At 46.1% G+C, this 18,337-nt stretch overlaps 1 protein-coding gene across 3 annotated transcripts in view; it reads left to right on the top strand.

The window, feature by feature from the left end:
• Positions 1-18,337, top strand: part of nav2a (neuron navigator 2a) — a 98,184-nt gene that overhangs the window by 71,141 nt on the left and 8,706 nt on the right. For 2 of the 3 annotated variants that reach the window (XM_048969622.1, XM_048969623.1), the window contains 18 exons: positions 209-836; positions 3,536-3,928; positions 4,347-4,412; positions 5,649-5,693; positions 6,496-6,656; positions 7,024-7,203; positions 9,024-9,076; positions 10,981-11,004; positions 11,185-11,259; positions 13,539-13,622; positions 13,784-13,895; positions 14,583-14,734; positions 16,854-17,023; positions 17,130-17,283; positions 17,441-17,600; positions 17,693-17,790; positions 17,900-17,995; positions 18,093-18,261. In XM_048969622.1, coding sequence (XP_048825579.1) covers positions 209-836; positions 3,536-3,928; positions 4,347-4,412; positions 5,649-5,693; positions 6,496-6,656; positions 7,024-7,203; positions 9,024-9,076; positions 10,981-11,004; positions 11,185-11,259; positions 13,539-13,622; positions 13,784-13,895; positions 14,583-14,734; positions 16,854-17,023; positions 17,130-17,283; positions 17,441-17,600; positions 17,693-17,790; positions 17,900-17,995; positions 18,093-18,261 — 2,820 coding nt within the window. The remainder of the gene's footprint in view (positions 1-208; positions 837-3,535; positions 3,929-4,346; positions 4,413-5,648; positions 5,694-6,495; positions 6,657-7,023; positions 7,204-9,023; positions 9,077-10,980; positions 11,005-11,184; positions 11,260-13,538; positions 13,623-13,783; positions 13,896-14,582; positions 14,735-16,853; positions 17,024-17,129; positions 17,284-17,440; positions 17,601-17,692; positions 17,791-17,899; positions 17,996-18,092; positions 18,262-18,337) is intronic. The other variant, XM_048969624.1, reaches the window with a different exon arrangement.

Genomic DNA, 18,337 nt, shown 5'->3' on the forward strand with positions numbered 1-18,337 from the left:
AATTATTTAAACAGTATTTGTACAGGAATGATTCTGTCCGAAGCTATTTGATCCATATACGCAATTGATCGCTACAACTGTGATCACTATAAGTTGTTTCTACCGTAAATCAATTTCTCATAAGCACATCTATGAGTGATTTAAACAGCAAGGATGATTAGGATTTGGAATAAATGCATAAGTAGTGGTACACTTTCTCTGCATGCAGGTAAGACTGACGACGCCAAGGTGTCCGAGAAGGGCTGCCTGTCGTCACACTCCAGTGCTATCCAGCGCTCGCCCTCAGACGTTGGCCGCAGCAGTGGAGATGAGTCCAAGAAACCCCCTTCCAGCTCAGCCCGCACCCCCACGAATACTTTCGGCTTCAAGAAACTGACGGGAGGGGTGACCATCGTCACAGCCAGTGGGGCGACTATCACTGGCGGCTCAGCCACACTGGGCAAGATACCCAAGTCGGCAGCTCTAACGGGGGGACGGTCGGTGGGCCGTAAAGCCAGCATGGATGGCTCACAAGTGCAGGATGAGAGCTATATGCCTGTGGGCACCCGTGCCAACCTGCAGTATCGCAGTCTGCCCCGGCCTGGCCGCTCCAGTGCCCGCAATGGCAACCGCTCATCCACCAGCAGCATCGAGGCAGCCAGCCTCCCGGCACTGCGCGCCCGCGAGCCTCTCAATCAGACAGACCGTGAAAAGGGTGTAGCCTCCGACACAGAAGGCGGAGCTGCCTGTAGCTCTATCAAAGCTAGCCCTGTATCGCAGGGTGAAGGCATTGCCCCCTCCGCCGGCAGGCAGCAGACCAGCAAATACGTGGACATGTCCTCACCCACACTGCGCAGGTAAAGAGGCTTTCACTTTGAGGGGTGTCACTGCTGTTTGTATTTTGGGGGTGTATCTACTGGTGGGCTGGGGTGGGTGCTGCCCACCCAGAGATTCTGCCCACTCAGCAGAATCATCTGTCCATCCAGTGAAAAAAATCACCATTATAGCTGTTTGTTTGAGCGTTCATAGTTTCTGTAATTTTGTCCTTAGTCATGAAACTGCTGGTCATCATTTCCTAAATGGCCGTTTTGAAGTGGCTGTGCTTAGTCAGTGCTCCTGCTATCCTCAAATTATCCTCAAACAGCAACACTTCTTCACACGTGCAGTACAGACATGGTTAAGTGAACTTCCAGACCAGTTTGTAGCAAGCTGTTCTCAGCAATCCAATTAAAATCGTTAATACCTTTAATTCTTATTCATTCTTTTCTCTGGTTCTTATAAAATATTAGCAATGCACTGTTCAGTTTGCATGATTTGCAAGGTTCCCCATGTGCCTTGTATTCTGCCGTCGCATACTGAAGATTCAAACCAAAACCAGTATTCCTCTGTAGCTCATCATACAAATGCTCATCTTACAGGGTTTATATACATTTTTTCATGGGGTAATGGCCCTGCCCCCCCCCCCGAAACCTGGATCCTTTACATGTATTCCTATTACCCCCCCCCCCCAAGAATTAAACTACACCTTTGTCGACATGCCATATTTTTATAAAGTAACATTTTGTTGTTGCCCACCTAAATAATGTATATGCCCACTCAATGGTGACATCCTGGTACCTCTGTGCCATTTTTTGTGCCTCAGTTGGTACCTCAGTGCCCATAAATCTCTTGACAGGCTGCTGCCTAAAATGGTTTCTTAACAAAGAGTTTTTTTTTTCAATTCCACCTTATATCCACTTGTATCCATCTGTTTTGCTTTGCTCTGGGTACCTTCTGACAGCCTTGGTGGGTCTGTTTTTACACTATTGGGGTTGTTATCTGAAACTATCCAAAGCAGCTGCTTCAAAGCATGACTCAGAGCCAGGGAGGGCACTGCTCTCATTAGCCTCAGGGGTGGTCTTTTGTTGATTTTACTGATGAGTAGCCATTCCCCCCCCCTCCCCACACACACACACACACACACACACACACACACACACACAAACAGAGGTGTCCGTGAAGTCATTGGGAGATAAATTGGTTCTTTTCTCATTTATGTTCTTCTAATTATTAATGAGCAGAATCCTTTGTACTTTGCACAATAATTTACCAGAAATTGTGGCTTTTGGAAATTGGCTCATTTTTTCTCCAGTTAAATCACATGATAGCAGGAAATGAAACACTGAGCATCAAGTTAGCAGACAAAAGAAAATAAAGATTGGTAAAAGATGTGCGCATATGCCAAGAGGCTGTTTTTCTTGAGGATAGGATAAAGCCTATACAGTGTAGTACAGTTTACACTATACAGTGTACAGTGCAGTTTATTCTGTTGTGCAGTGTGGCCCTGGGCTAGTTGACCATAAGCTCGGCCCTGAGAACTGACACACATTGATGTCTGTAGGATGCATACATACCCTGAGATGGTCCAGTATCCTTACCAGTATCCTGACCAGTGTCTGCCCTGGCTCTCAGTTCCCAGCAGCAGCAGATGACCATTATAACTGTCACTCAGCCACTGTCATCTACATTATTAAGCACTGCTTTAAAAATATTACAGTTTGGGTTTTCCTATAAATATTACTGTAAATAAATGTAATGCATTTAATGCGCTGTACTTGAATTTAACAGGCTGATGTAACACTGACCTTCCTAAGCATTCCTGGTTCTCCCATACATGTCTTCTGAGATCTGCTGCCTTTTTTGCTACAAAAGAGCATCAAATCTGAGAGACCGCCTTGTACACTCTTATTTCCATACCCCTGTATGTCATTTCCCCTTCAGGATACCAGAGGGCGACTTGAATTTTTTAAATTATGTTGTTTGCAATAGCACGCTTAAAGAAAAATGTTTTATACACCCCCACACAAATAAATTGTTCAAGGTAAGAGGTAGTCACATGTCTGTCCACATTTGTTGTATATTTACTGTCATGCCCATGTGGGTTATATTATCAAAAAGACTAAGCGACAACCTAAAACCAGAGTATGTGAACAGAAATGAGTCAGTGGGTCATGACAGTAATTCCTTACAATTTGAGGGTTTGGAGATAATCAACAAGTCCCCCAGAGGGGAGATTTAGAGAACTGTCTTCTTAGAGAGGAAGCCTGATATATTTTTGCCTTAAATACTGTAGCACCAAACGACATGAATGAAGATTTCTCCGTAACATTTTTTAATGATATGTCATATGATATACATATTACCAATCACTTATCTTATATTTAGTGTATAATGACAGCAATCATCTTTGGGGTGTGGTCTGCTAATGCCCTGGTGATGCCCTTTACACTTGTTGTGTTATCATTGGCCGTTCCGCTGGCATGTGTCTTTTTAAATGGGAACTGCACATGGTCAGGAGCACAATGAAGACATCATTACGCCAAAATGATCCTGTGTTGTGTGAAGACGTCTAAAAAAAATTGTACTGGAGCAAAGTCCAGTGTGTTTTTCTTACACTTGATAAATTCTCTCATAGTGGTCGTGCCCTCTGACAATAGTGCTATGCTACCAGGAGTGAAGTCCATTTTTCTGTACTATATGGATTCTCCCTTACTCTGCAACTCCTGTCTTGATGCAGGCTCTTTGGGGGGAAGCCAGGCAAGCAGACAGACGCCATGAAAAGCTCCACGGTCATCTCTAACCCTCACGCCACCATGGCTCATCAGGGAAGCCTGGACTCAGCCCCGGGGGGCGCCTGTGGCGAGCCCGCCCACTCCTCTCTGGCTTCCAGCCCAGGCTCGGCCTATTCGGCTCCCACCAACAGCCTGACTTGGGCCACTACGGCCAGCAGCTCCTCCGGTATCAGCAAGGACGGCCCAGCTTACCCCTCGCTCAGCAGCCTGCACACCAGCTGCGAGTCCATTGACGTCTCCATGGGCAGCGCCGGTCTGGGCCACCTCAGCTCCGGCAGGGACGATGCGCTGGGCACCTTTGTCCGCACCAGCAGCGTCAAGACCGGCATGTCGGAGAGGTGAGCGGGGAGCTGTGCAGACTGTTTTGTGACCAGACCATTTCTCCCATAGTGCCCTTACAACAAGGCAGATTTTTTTAATATATTATATTTAGTATATGGGATTATATCTCGCAGCTGGCCTGGGAACACGTAGGTATTCCCCCAGAGGAGCGGGAGGAGGTGGCTGGGTAGAAGGGGGTTCTGACAGCCCTGCTCAGACTGCTGCCCCTGCGACCCAGGCCTGGCTAAAACGGTGGATGTAACTTTTACATTTTCAATGGGGTCTGTAAGCAGTGATGAGCAGGTAGCCTTGTTGTGTCTCTGTGGCTCTTAGATGGTGTTTTAGCGTGTAGCACAAGGCCGTCGTCATGTTGATCTCTCCATCTCCCGCTTCCGTTGACTAATTCTCTCTGTTGTGTCTACCCCCATCCCACAGTCCCCTCTCCTCCCCTTCCGCTAGTCCCAAATTCAGCAGAAACACTTTACCCCGGAAACAGGACAGGTAAACACATCTGTGGCAGAAGGAGCCTGCAGCTCCTGGTACCTTTGTGGCTAACACTATGGCTTCTGCGTGTCCTGTTGTGTGAAGTGATTTGTCGAGCTGAGCTTAATCCACAAAGGCATCTCCTTACTGCTGTCTGTTCCATTCCCAGCTTGGTTTGGCACCACCTGCTGACTTGAGTTATATTGCAGCCGACATGTAAAATAACTTCAGATCGATTTTGGCCTGAATATGATGATTTTATTTTGTATTACTCTTCTGTGAAACTATATAGCATGATTGCAGGGGTTTGAAGTGGAATTATGGTAAATATAAATGGAAGCTATCTTCCATAGGGTCCGCAGTAGCATAGCAGGTCCTACTGCATCCAGTTCCCTGCCCTCACATTCCTTCTGAGAAGTACAGCCCACTATCTTACAGTACATCTAAAAGAGACAGAACCTGCCGCCTTTGCCCCCTTGGCCTCCACCTCTCACTGTGTGACTCCAGGACTGTCTGGGGCATGGCCTTTGCTCTCTGACCTTCTCAGGGTCACAGCTCCTCGTCAGCAATCACTTCACTGGCTTCCTGATGGCACGCAAGATGTCTTCGTCAAGCGTCCTGCTGTCATGTGGAGCTCATGTACAAGTGTGGAAGTGCCTGTGATGGAACAGACAGCTAAGCCCCCCACCCCTAGTGTCTGTGCACTTGCCCTTGAAGAGTCTTAAACATCTGTAAAGGACACACTGAAATTATATGCATGTATGATTGAACACGTGTAGTAACCTGAGTGTCGGGCTCTACTCTTTGACCCCAGCAGCTGCAGCACCATTGGCTTCCTGACAGTGACACGTTTCATAAGAGCAGAGTTGAGAAAAGCATAGACTTGCATTCCAAAGTAAACAAACTGTTGACTCAGCAATCGCTCATCTTAAGTCTCTAGCAGCCGTCTTACATTACTGCTGAACAAAGGATCCCATATATCAAATCCTACAATTAGCTCATAAAATCATATTGTTGACTAATAGGGCTGCTTTGACTTGATTCCACATTTTTGTTTGATTAGTAGACTCCCAGTGAAATTCCCAGAAGGAGTAGGATGGCAGGTCGAAGCCTATTTGCTGTATTCATATGTTACATGCTGACCTCATGAGTCCCTGCTTTGTTTCCTCTTAACTATACACTCTTTTTCCAGTTCCTCTCATTCTAAGAAGTTTCTTTTTTTTTGCCTCAATCTTCTTTCCTCCTCACCTCTAGTGACCCCCACCTTGATAGCAACAGCTTGCCTAGAAAGGGACTCAGGTATTAATGAACCCCATCCCCCCATACCCCCAACCACCAGCCCTGTTTTTTGCTGAAATACCTGCTTTTGTGTTGCTTTCACTGCGTTTCTCTTCAGCTTGGACGTGGGAGCATGAACATTGTGTGGCCAGTCACTGCGCACTGATGTAATGGAGTCTGTCACACTGTACTGCATGTTTGCTTTAAGCATCACGTTTTGTTGGTATTTAACTTTCGTTTGGCTTTGGTGTGTGCTGCTGAAATTTTCAACAGTCATCCGTAACACTGTAAAACCCCCCCATCCCCTGCTTCCCCATCTGAGGCCTGCGAGCATCGCCAGAGCAGGGCAGAGCAGAGCATGTTGTGCTGCTTGTTTGCGTACCTCAGGGATATCTTCGCTCCTGTTCATTGTTCCATGTGTCAGAAGCGGCTTATCGTGAACCATGTCTGGCCAGTTTGAATAAACACGGAACTCCAGCTGTTTGGCTCCCCCCACACCCTTCAGAGCGCCCCCCCCCCCACGCCCACTGGCTTTCTAATGACCCAGCAGACACTGTGCTGCTGTGAGGTGGTGCTGGCCGCATTTGTAGGTTCTGCGTGATTCACCCTGCGCGTTACCCTTCCCTCCACGCCAGCATGCTGAAGCCTGTGCGAGAGGGGCCCTCCCTCGGCCCCCCGGCTAGGGAATTATCTTTATTAGAAGGTTTTAGAGAGTCGCTGCTGCGCAGCTCCACTAGGTGTGACCCAGAGAAGCTGTACAGCGGCCTCCCCACGCCCAGTCAGCCGCACGCCTGCCTGTTCATTAGCCCGATGCTCTCCGTAGGTATGGTCCGCCAGCCCAGCTCCGCAGCCACGACGATGCCAAGGAATGGCTACGCTCCCATTCCGCGGGAGGCCTGCAGGAGTCTGCCAGCAACTCGCCCTTCTCCCCCGGGTCCAGCCTTAGTTCGCCATCAGCGACGCGGTTCAACTTCGTCCCTCTCGGTACGTCGTGCCCCCCCCCCCCCCCCCCCCCCCCTCAGCACTCGCCAGACACACATACAAGCCTCTTTTCCAATAATCAGGCAAAACAACATTGAACTTATTCAGTCTTTTTCAAACCAGGGACACCATTGACAGAGGTATTTTAAAGTACCTTTTTCTGCCTCCTCTCATGATGTATGCATGACCTATAACTATTGGCTCATCCTTATTCAGTCTGTCAGAGTTCCTTCTCATGATGATCTGTCTTGATGTGTGTGTGATGGTGTGGAGCCCACCTCAGTGTACGAGCACCGTGCGCCTTGTCGTTCGCTGGCCCAGCTTTGAGTGATTCTGAGCCATCTGTCTCTCTTACAATGTGTCCCTGCAGGCAGCCCCACAGCAGCCACGCAAATGAGCCTGGCTAACCTGCGTGCCAACTGCCTGTCCAATCAGGACGGCCCTTACGACCCGTATAGCGATGCCCGTCTGCGCAATTCCTCCATGTCCTTGGATGAGAAGACCCGAACCATGAGCCGCTCTGGCTCCTTCCGCGACGGCTTTGAGGAGGGTCAGTGCCAAAAGCCCATTAATGCTGACATCAGTGTGGCACTAAGCCTAATGTTTCATACAAAGCAAGTGTGAGCTTAAGGCAAACACCACTGGATAATTTTTTTTTGTATTTTGCCCTTGACTAGTAGGAACCAAGTCCTCCTGATGTTTTGATCTCACTGTTCTTTCTGATTTTAGCTCCTGACTGTGTTTTTTACAGCTCTTGCTCCAGTGCTGAACTGCACTTGTTGCAGGTCATGCACTGGACGCTCTGCTAGACTTGCAGCCAAGCTGGCCCCTTGATAGCTTTATACTTGTGATTGTTTTTTCTGTTGTACTTGTGCATCTGCTGAATAAATAGATGAGAATATAAATATATAATAATACCATGGTGGCATTCGGAGATGTTCCCACAAGCGAGAAGTGGAACTTTGGATGCCCCCCCCCCTCCATCCCAGCAAACTGCTTTTATCATTTGGACTGAGGCCAGGCCCAAAAGCTCCGTTTTGTCTGCTTAAATCCACCAGACCGGCTTCTTGTTTGACTGCGTGCAGGTGTTGATTTCATATAGTAGCTCAGGGATTTGGTGTCTGAATGTGGGAAAAATCCTGCATCGCCCCCCCCATCAAAGACATGCTCTTTCGTTGCAGCCCAGTGTTGATACGGCTGTCTTACCTGCAGTCATAAGGCCATAGCCACAAGCATGGTGATTGGCTCCGTATGTGGACCGTGCCTGAGCTTATGGTCCTAGTATTTAGTCCTGCACAGCTCGGTGTTCACTAGCGTGCTTCTCCTTTCACTTCACCCTGCACCTAAAGGCGACCCAGTATCCCCCTGTAGAGAGATGAGAAAAGGAGGGTGTGAACTTGCTGACACGGTATAGCTGACTGGTACCTGGGGGGCAGATCGCTTATTACACGCCTGGCTGTTGACTCTGCCGCTTTTCAGCTGCCTTCTCTCTGGCTGGCTTCTTTCCTGAGGAAGATATCTAATTACAGGCCAGGTTAAAGATGAACTTTTATGGTGAGGAAATATAATGAGACTGGGAGCTCACACTGGGACTGAGAGGGAATACCTCCCGCAGCAGCGCTCAGGAGGAAAGCTCACTTATCTCGTCACGCGTGATAGGGCTGTTGACGGGGGTTTGGTGAAGGATTCCATAATGGTGCTGCTTCCCTTTCTGTGCCATTTTACCTCAGAAACACACTAACTGGAAATTTTATATACATTCGCAAATCCTTCTTAATTGCTTATGTTTTATATATTTCATTATATACACTCATGGCCATTTTATTAGGTGTACCAGCTGATTAGTGCAAATAGCCAATTATGTGGCTGCAGCTCAAAGCAGCACGCAGGCACTCATGGGAATTTTCTGAGGGCAGAACAAAAAAATATATATATGTGTATAAAACTTTATGACCACACTTATGGAGCATGTGTTAGTGTGAAGCAAGCAATGCGGTTCTCATAGCTGACATCTTTAATGCAGTAGAAATGGGCATGGATGAAGTCCTAAATGACTTTGACAAGGGCTAAATCATTATGGTCAGATGACTGGGTCAGAACATCTTGGAAAAGGCAAGTCAGCTATAGTGAGTAGGCTAAGGGTACGGGATGGCAAGGACTCTTAGATGTGGGGTGTGACCAAAAGCTGTCACGTGTGGCACAAACCAAGAAAAGGGCTACTTTGGCATAAATGGAAGATAATTTTGATGATCATCATAGATGATGATTGTCATGACATGCGGGCCATCAAGTCCTGCTGCATCAATCAAACCAGTTTCTTTACTGCCTCCGAACTCATTAAGATGCTATTTTTCTTTCTGATCTTTCCAGTTCATGGCTCCTCCCTCTCTCTCGTGTCAAGCACCTCTTCAATCTACTCCACGGTGAGTTTCCATGTGGTATGATTATCCTATGTCGTTTCAACTAGAAAATGACGCGAATTGCCAGTTTAATAGAGTACCAGAATCTCATGGACTTTTTAGGCCTTTTGCATTGCCTGGTTCTATATGCAGCACACAGGAGCCTCGAAGACCTGTTCATCACTGGAAAAAACTGTATTAAACTTGTCAAGACTTGAGGTGAACTGAATAATGAATCACAGTCCAATAAATGCACGTTCTAGTGTGTTCTATTTTATTGAATGTTTTGGCAGTTCTAGCGCTCAGAGAAAATCCAGAAAAGGAGTAATTGAATGCATTTGGCAAGGCTGCCTACCGTCGCTTAGCTTTTCATAACAGCTAGTTATTATCCCGATTGAACGATGCTATGCCGACTGGTTCCAGCACCCCAAAGACGTGGCCCATTGGCTCCGCCCACATGAACATGAGCCGGCGAAATGACTGTTACCCTAACTGACTTCACACTGCAGTCATCAGTTGTTCTCAGAGCGAGTTTTGGGCTGCGTAGGTGACTAAGATTGCTCTGTCAGGTCTGCTGAATGTTAGCGCTGCTTTAGAGCCTGAAGCAGGCTGTGGTGGGGGTGGAAATGATGGCTGCCGTCTCCGTTACAGGCGCATTCAAGCCCTGGGAAGCCACGGTAGGGCAGCTTTGCTTTGGAGATTGAGATTTAATCAATGTGGCTACATGTAGCCTTTGGGTTTTTTTTGTAATTATTTATGCTTTGGAGTGACTTTGGAGTTATTTAGCTGCAGAGTCGAAATAATTCAGTACATTTGATGAGCTTATAAAAGTACTTGAAGTCTAGTTATCAATGAAAAATGATTTACCTACTTATATTTATCAGGAGGTTATTCATAATTAATATTTAGTTTAATTATCAGAAGTATTTATGATTATCTCAGATTGGGCTAGAAACTGTCTAATATGGAAAATGTTGATACAGAATGACACAGAAATGTGCAGTGACAGGCATGACGCGGATGTGCGTGTGTTAGTGTAGCGAAAGCTGCTCTGTGGGTTTTTGTGCCGTCTTGGCATGTTTCCCGATGTTTGACGAGCCCAATCACAGTCACACCTGCATCCTAAGCTATTGTTAATAGTGGTGGGGGGGGCTGGCTTGGTGGCACCTTAGAGAGCATCTTTTTGCCCCCCCCCCCTTCTCACGCCACGTGAGCTGAATGGAATAAACCAAGGAAGGTGGCGGGGGCCTGTAATGAGCACCCCCCGTGTTTGGATTTGGGGCTCCTGGGGCCGGTTTGACAGCTGCTTCGAAAACTGATCATTTTCATATAATATTCATGTTTATTTTACAAGCTGTAAAGTGTCATTGTTACCAAAACAGACAAAACTGTTTTAATAATAATTCCTGTATTTTTAAAACTCTGTCCTGCTGAAAAATGACATAGCGTGTAATCCATGCGATGAGTACGAATGTGTCCAGGGGGTTTGTCATCTGAGCCGTATGGGGGAGGTGTATCATAACGGGTGGGTGGGGGGGCATATTTGACTGACTGGCATTTCAAAAGCCATTCAGCTGGTTTTGTGTGAGTCTTTCTTTTTCTTCTAAGTTTTATTGTTCAGCCAGGGACCGTATAATAAGAGAGAACGCTGTAAATCTCACCCCTCTACCACAAGCAGATATGGAATCAGCAGATCCACTAATTATGCTGTGTTGTATCCTGTACCTATTAATTTAGAGGAAATATTGCACCCGGGGCGTTAGTTTAGTACTAAGTTACAGTTTTCCTGGGCTGCTCTACTTTGTGTGCTTCTGTAGCCTGGGGTTGAAATGGAATATGCTATGTCTGTGTGTGCAGTTCCTGGAGCGCGCTCCTACATGTGTTGTCCATTTCACATCTTTTTCCACCTGTGTCTCTTGTTTTTGCAGCCTGAAGAGAAGTCACAGTCAGAGGTAAGTCTGTTTAGCCATTTCATATAACCTTGTTCATCTGAAACTTGGCTTTTTTCCCCTTGCTTTGTTCCAGGGTTGCCTGTTTGGCCACATGGGCTCACCTCTCATAGCTGTGTGTCATACAGATAGCATGTCAGTGGGTGTGGATGTTTACTAAATGTGCGTGTCTCTCACTGTCAGATCCGCAAGCTCCGGAGGGAGCTGGACGCTTCCCAAGAAAAGGTGTCTGCCCTAACAACTCAGCTGAGTGCAAATGTAAGTAACAAAAGCCATTTAGTAATTACGTGGATCCAGTGCTGCACAATATATCATTTCAGCATCGTCATGGCAATGCACTGTACGGCACATGCACAGTGCAATGTCAAGTAAGGTAAATAAAATCAAACACATCGTGCTACAACTTTTTTATGCTTAATACAAAAAGAAAACGCGTGAAATCACCACCAGTAATAGATAATAAGTTCCATTTGGCTGTGGTTTGTTTTGGGTGAATTTTGAATTCCTGTTTTACTTCATAAAAATGGCTAATTGTCCAGTATTATGCAGCCATAAATGCAACTGCAAGTGACAACGCATGGTCAGTGCCTTACACATGCATGAGAGCTGCTGCAAGTCACACATGTTGCCAGATCAGCCAAAACTCTCAGACACAGAATAATGTCTGTCTTCGTGTCTGTAGTGCCTGTCAGTGTACTGGGTGTAGTGTTTGTTCTGGGATGATTTGTTTCTGACTGGATGATGAATTATAGGGTAGATTTTATCAAAACCCAAGGAACACTCAGAAGTGCCAGAAAAGTTCAATTAATCTTTACCTTGTAATGATACCTGTCAATAAAATGTTTCCTTTTAATGAGCATCTAAGTGTCCATCTCAGCCGGTGTAGCAGGTGGTGTAAGTAGTGGCTGTGCTGAGAGAAACAGGCTGAAAGTCGCTCCCCTTACAGGCCATCCGCTCCATGAGACCCGGCGCTTGCTGCATGTGTCACTGACACACATGATGGTACATTGCAGAACCCAGGCTTACCTGTCACCAGATCCGTTACTGCGGTTCTGTGCTCCTTTGAACTCAGAGTTAAACGTTCTGCAGTGAGCATTATCAGTCCTCTACGGTTTTCCGATTATTCAGAACTGGCCAGTTCATCTCCTGGCTTATGCATGAATCAAAAATCAGCCCCTTTCATGTAGCCAATCTGCAGTTACATGTTTTGAATTGATAATTGTGGTATTTCAGAGTCAGTTGATATATGACCCCTGTTTATAGCTGCATGTTTGTAAAGCGCCTTAGCTCAGCGCTTTAATGCTTCTGACACGGCAAGCAGCTGGATGCCTGAAAGGTCTCTATTTCCCCATCTCTCTGGGCCATTTCACTGTGACTCACCTAGATTACTGAAGCATAAAGGTGAATCAGAGAGCCCCCCCCCCCCCCCGCACACCGTGCAGCACTTCTCCTACGCTTCTGTCTCAACACATCGGACATGTGTCAGCATCTGTCAGCTCCCTGCAGTGATCCCTTAACTTATTTCCCAATGGTGCTTCTGTCTGGGCCTGGCCTCACTCGCCACTCCAGCTCTGATTCATCAGCACACCTCCAAACACACACCTTGGGTGTGCTTTTTTAAAAGCATGTGGTTTCTTCCACATATGTTCCAGTAATGGATTTATGTTTATATATATATAATATATATATATATATATATATATATATATATATACTGTGTATAAATATATACTGAATATGTGTACAAGATACCAGCTAAGATATCTTTATTGACATTTGGGTCATCCTGTAGAAACCGCTGTAAAATTGTACAACCTAAAGAAAATTTAAGGGACAAAAATGATAAAATAAATAAATGGCAAATAGGAACTACAATTCACAGTGTGGACGTATAGGAGGAATATTGTGCATGAATTATTGCATGTAAGATAAATTATTGCACCTGAGAAAGGCAACAGTTGAGAGTCCAGGATGTTAATATTGACGTGTATTGTCTCATCATCGAGGGTCTCTCTATCGCTTCAGTAAGGTGGATGTTCTCTTCTCCAGGAGAGGCTCTCTGTGTCTCAGCTGCACCATATAGTCTCAGATTTTCTATGTGATACTAGTTTCCGTGTGACGGCAGAAGACTGCTGCTCTGAAGCCTTTGTAGGCTTATGGAGGCCAAGCCCAAACAGGCAGCTATCACAGAATCCCACCCTTGTTTCATGGGTGATTTGGCAGGTCTGGCTGCTAACCGACACCTGTCCAGGTGCTGGTACCATTATTAGCTTTATCCACAGGTTCAAAGGGAAACTAAGAACAGCAGAAAACAGCATAGGTGTTTTGCCACTTTCCGATTAAGCAGAGCATGCAGACCGAAGTATGAAAGCATTTGTGTGGGCCTGTGTTCCCTGGAACACACACTTTCTCAGTACTCTAGCGGCTAGGATACAGCTGTTATGCAAACTCCTTCATGCAGCATGCTTACAACCACATGGCATTGAAGACACTCATTTGGGCAGGCAGGCTAACAGTGAATTGGGGTTTGTGTGCAGGCTCACCTGGTGGCAGCATTCGAGCAGAGCCTGGCAAACATGACCATCCGGCTCCAGAGCCTCACCATGACAGCAGAGCAGAAGGTAAGGGGAGAGATCCCAGCAAAATCTATAATCCAGTTGCTTCACTGCTCATTATGATCAGGTCACATCCATGTTGCCAGTTATTTAACAGAAGGTGACACTGTGTGGGACACTTCAGCAAAGGGGCTTATCTGGGCCTGAAATCTCATGCTTTTTGGCAGGACTCTGAGCTAAATGAGCTGAGGAAGACCATCGAGTTCCTGAAGAAGCAGAATGCTGCTGCGCAGGCCGCCATTAACGGCGTCATAAACACTCCTGAGCTGAGCGGTAAAGGTGAGCGTGCAGCAGCTCTATGCACCGATCATTAAGCACAGTCATTAATTAATGCACATCTGAGTGTCATCAAGTTTTACCTTTAGTTTGGTCGACTACCTCTTCAAAAGCTACACCCCTTCATGCCACTGAAATTATTGGATTTTGGCCGGATGTGGTTTGCAACTGGGCATTCTGGGTACTGTTTGGGTTTCAGTCATTCTGATCACTTTTTTAGCCTGATGATTGGAGTGTAAGTACGTAATTCTGGATGCAGCTCGTTATCTCTTTTAGAATGGAGCACTGCGAGATGCTAATTTCTATGCTAAAACCGAGGAAACCAACAAACAAAGAAATGTATTAAAAGTGCTGCTACTTTTCTTATAACTTCAATAATTGCAACAAAAAGAGTTTTGTGTTGGTTATTAAGCTTTCTTCTACGTACTCCTGTCAGCATGTGTCTCCTGTATATCTTTTTAACAAACAAGTAAGAGGGAAGTTGTAAAGCTGATATGATGCCTTCCTGCTTGGGCTGGGCTTTGAGTCGTGACAGTCAAGTCATAGGAGCTCATTGCACAGGTTCAGGACAAAATTGTTGGGAAGAGCTGCAATTATGTCATTGTGTAAACGGAGATATGAATGTCAGATGTTTCACCTAATATGAAACATAGAAATGATAAGCATGTATAATGTGTGCTCCCTTCACAGCCTCTGGTAACGGTACGCCGCACCCGGATCTGCGCATACGCAGGCAGCACTCATCGGACAGCGTTTCCAGCATCAACAGCGCCACCAGCCACTCCAGTGTGGGCAGCAATGTGGACCCAGACGCTAAGAACAAGAAGAAAAAAAAGAATTGGGTGAGTCCAAGCCGCCTTCCCCGCCCCCCCTGTTCAGGTCTCACTTCATAGTTCTAACCAGGTCATTTTGTCCTTGAATCTGTTGCCTATTCCGTACCATCTCTCATTTACCTCACTGAGCTGTTCAGTGTCTAAGTTGTCTCTGTTTATCATTTACCAGTGGCCCTCAAGACACAGCCCTTGAAATTACTCTTTTTTTAACAAAGAGAGATTTTATGTGAGATGCTACCATTTTGGACTTTCATCTTCATGTTTCTGATCAGTTGCCTTCTTCAGGAATAGAATAGTGATACTTCATTCATGAGTAAATTGGGTTTTCACCTGTCTCGCTCTCCATGGGACACACAGACACATAAGTCTTGGGGTCAGAACCCTGGTTTAGCCTGCATCCATCACCCCTCGAGCAACTGGGGTTAAGGTCCCAATGGTGGCATCACTCTCCCAAACACAGGATTTGACCCGGTAAGCTAATGATTATGCAACAGTGTGTCTCACTGTAGCACCGAGTGTTACCAGTCCCTGTATCGACTGTGGTTTTTAGTAGCAGAGTTTTTTGGTCCTGCACTGGAGTGGCAAAACATTAACTGTGTACAGTATAATCTTACATTGAGAAGGGAATAACATTCTTGCCGATCTCTTTAAGCAACACAAATCACAAAGGTATTTGAGGTTTTGTTTAGCTTCAGTCTTGTGACATCAGACCCATGGCTTGAATTTAATTGATCATAACCACTAAGGGTTTCCTTTCTTATATTGTGGTGTACGTACAGATCAGGGACCGATCATAGTTCATGGTTAAAGACCTCTTTAGTTGTTTGGAATCTCTGCGCTCCTATGGTACTGTCTGATGAGGATAGCTGTTTCTGTAGCTGCCTAATCATAATGCTTGAGCAAAGTGCAAACCGACTGGAGGACCAGAAGACCCAGTGCAGATATCCCCCAGTTCCCATTCAGCTCTGTGCCAATCATTTATGCTGTAGTGCATAGTTGTACCATATTAGAATTCTGACGTTGTGATCATTTATGACATTATGCTTCATTCTAATGGGCTCTAACGTCCCCAGGATTCTGACCTTTGTTTCTCCTGGAGCTCATTGCAGGGATCTTAGTGGATGAGTCAGTTTGTGACTGAGCTCAGGTGGTTTTTCCTCTCATTGTCAGTGAGATGCCTGTGTGTTCTGTTGTTCAGACCTAGATTCCTGGCTTTAGCTGTGTATTAGAGAGGCTAAGAACCACTTTGTGATGGCCTTAAGGTTTGGCTTTGCATAAGGGTGTTAACTGATTTGTGGATTTGTGTTTTGAATTAACTGTTTGCACCATTTCTGCTTACTGTAGCTGAGAACTTGGGGCTCTAGCTTGGGCCAGAGTAAGTTTTGGTTCTCTGGATTCTTCTAAATTAAACTTTTTCGAGAAGTTTTCACATGCAGAAAAGGTCTTGATGTGTAATTCAGCCTTTTTTAAATGATTTAGAGTCAGACACCTGCATGTAAACGACCTGGCCATGTCTCAGACTCAATCTGTGTTGTGTTTTGTGTCTTTTTGTTTCTTTTCTCTTCTTCTGTGCTTTCGCTTCATGTGGCAGGTGTATGAGGTAAGATGTCTGTTATCACAAACCACTTAACCCAACTAACAATGCATTTTAGGTTACTAACCTTACTACGTTCTTCCTAGAAAGACTTTTCTTTTGGTCCTGTACACTGTGTGACTCCATCTGTTGTAAATATCAGTGTTTTTCAGTTCTTATTTGATAAATAACTCCACTGATTTATGTTGTGAACTTTGTTGGAACATATTTCCTTAGTCGTCAGACTTTTAGTTGTGAGCTGAGAATTTAAGCATAGTAATAAAATGAAAAGCAGTGCCCAGAAGGTAATCATTGAATATTAATAATAATGCATTGATGGTGATTTCAAGCTTACAATTTTAAGCTTACCTACTGTTCAAAATATGAGTGAAACCCTGAGACCATAATATTTAAATTTCGGAACAAGTGGTTTTCGCTTTTCCTTTTCCTGCCTTGTGTCAGATGTTTATTTGATAATCCCGGCTTTGTTAAAGCAGAAGGCCTGCTGTGTGGTGGCCTGCATTCTCATGCCATTCCATCATCTCTTTGCTGCAGCTGCGGAGCTCCTTCAAGCAGGCCTTCAGCAAGAAATCACCCAAGTCCGCGTCCTCGCACTCTGACATCGAGGAGATGACAGACTCGTCCCTGCCCTCCTCCCCAAAACTCCCCCACAATGGCTCTGCCACCTCCACACCTGCGCTAAGGAACTCCCACTCCAACTCTCTGTACGTGGCCCCTGCTTTGCTGACCCTCTTATGGATAATATGGATGTTTGACTGATTTTGTGCCACATGTGACACACTTTCTATCCACCCCTGCTGTATACTGCAGCATCTCAGAGTGCACGGACAGCGAGGCTGAGACAGTCATGCAGCTACGCAGTGAGCTGCGAGACAAGGAGATGAAGCTGACTGATATCCGGCTGGAGGCCCTTAGCTCCGCCCACCAGCTGGACCAGCTGCGAGAGGCTATGAACCGCATGCAGGTGGGATGGGGGGCTGGTACTCAAACCCCAGACAGACGCAGCACCTGTCTCACACAGTATGGCCACATTTAGCGAGACCCTGAATCTGGACCTTGTTCTAAAGTTAGAGCATCTGATTGGCTGACCAGAATGTTGATTTTTTTTCTCTTCCCTCTAGTGCGAGATTGAAAAGCTGAAAGCTGAGAACGACCGTCTGAAATCAGAGAATCAGGGCAGCTGCAGCCGGGCGCCGTCGCAAGTGTCCATCTCCTCCTCGATGCACCCCCCTGTGGCACTGTCCCAGCACAGCCTCAACCTGACCGAGTCCACCAGCCTTGGTGTGTGTCCATCTGTGTGCTTGTATGCAAGTAGCCACTTTCTTTATGTTAGATTCTCACCTCCCCCTGGGTAACACATGGTGTCTTCCTAGACATGCTGTTAGATGACAATGGTGATGGCAGTACACGCAAAGAGGGTCGCCATGTCAAGATCATGGTCAGCCTGGAAGAAGATGTTAAGTGGAAGGAGGTGAGGTGTTCTGAAACTGAACCCTGAAATTGGCATTTTGATGCATGGCCGCCATTTTGGTTCTTAGCGTGTCAAGCTTGTATGCTAATTTGTTGTTGATGCCATCTAGGAATGTCGACCTCGTCAGTTCCTGATTGGCTGTATTGGAGTTAGCGGCAAAACCAAGTGGGATGTCTTGGATGGGGTGGTCAGACGTCTCTTCAAGGTAACGGCAGAAACAGATTCTCGTGGCAGAAACCATGACCCAGACATGTAATGTGAATGGGTTTTCAGCGGTCTGACATCTGCCCAACTTTCTCCAGGAGTATATCATCCATGTGGATCCTGTGAGTCAATTAGGCCTGAACTCAGACAGCGTGGCTGGATACGGCATTGGGGACGTCCGGCGCACAAGTGGGGCAGAAACTCCTGAGCTGCTGCCCTGCGGGTATCTTGTGGGGGAGAATGATACCATCTCCGTGTTTCTCAAAGGTGCTGCACCAGTGTTCTCCACTCTGAATTCCTCACACCATCATGTAGCTTTGCCATTTCTCTGAATGCTGTTCCG

The sequence above is a fragment of the Brienomyrus brachyistius genome, chromosome 11 (genome assembly GCF_023856365.1).
Source record: "Brienomyrus brachyistius isolate T26 chromosome 11, BBRACH_0.4, whole genome shotgun sequence".
NCBI classification, from domain to species: domain Eukaryota; kingdom Metazoa; phylum Chordata; class Actinopteri; order Osteoglossiformes; family Mormyridae; genus Brienomyrus; species Brienomyrus brachyistius.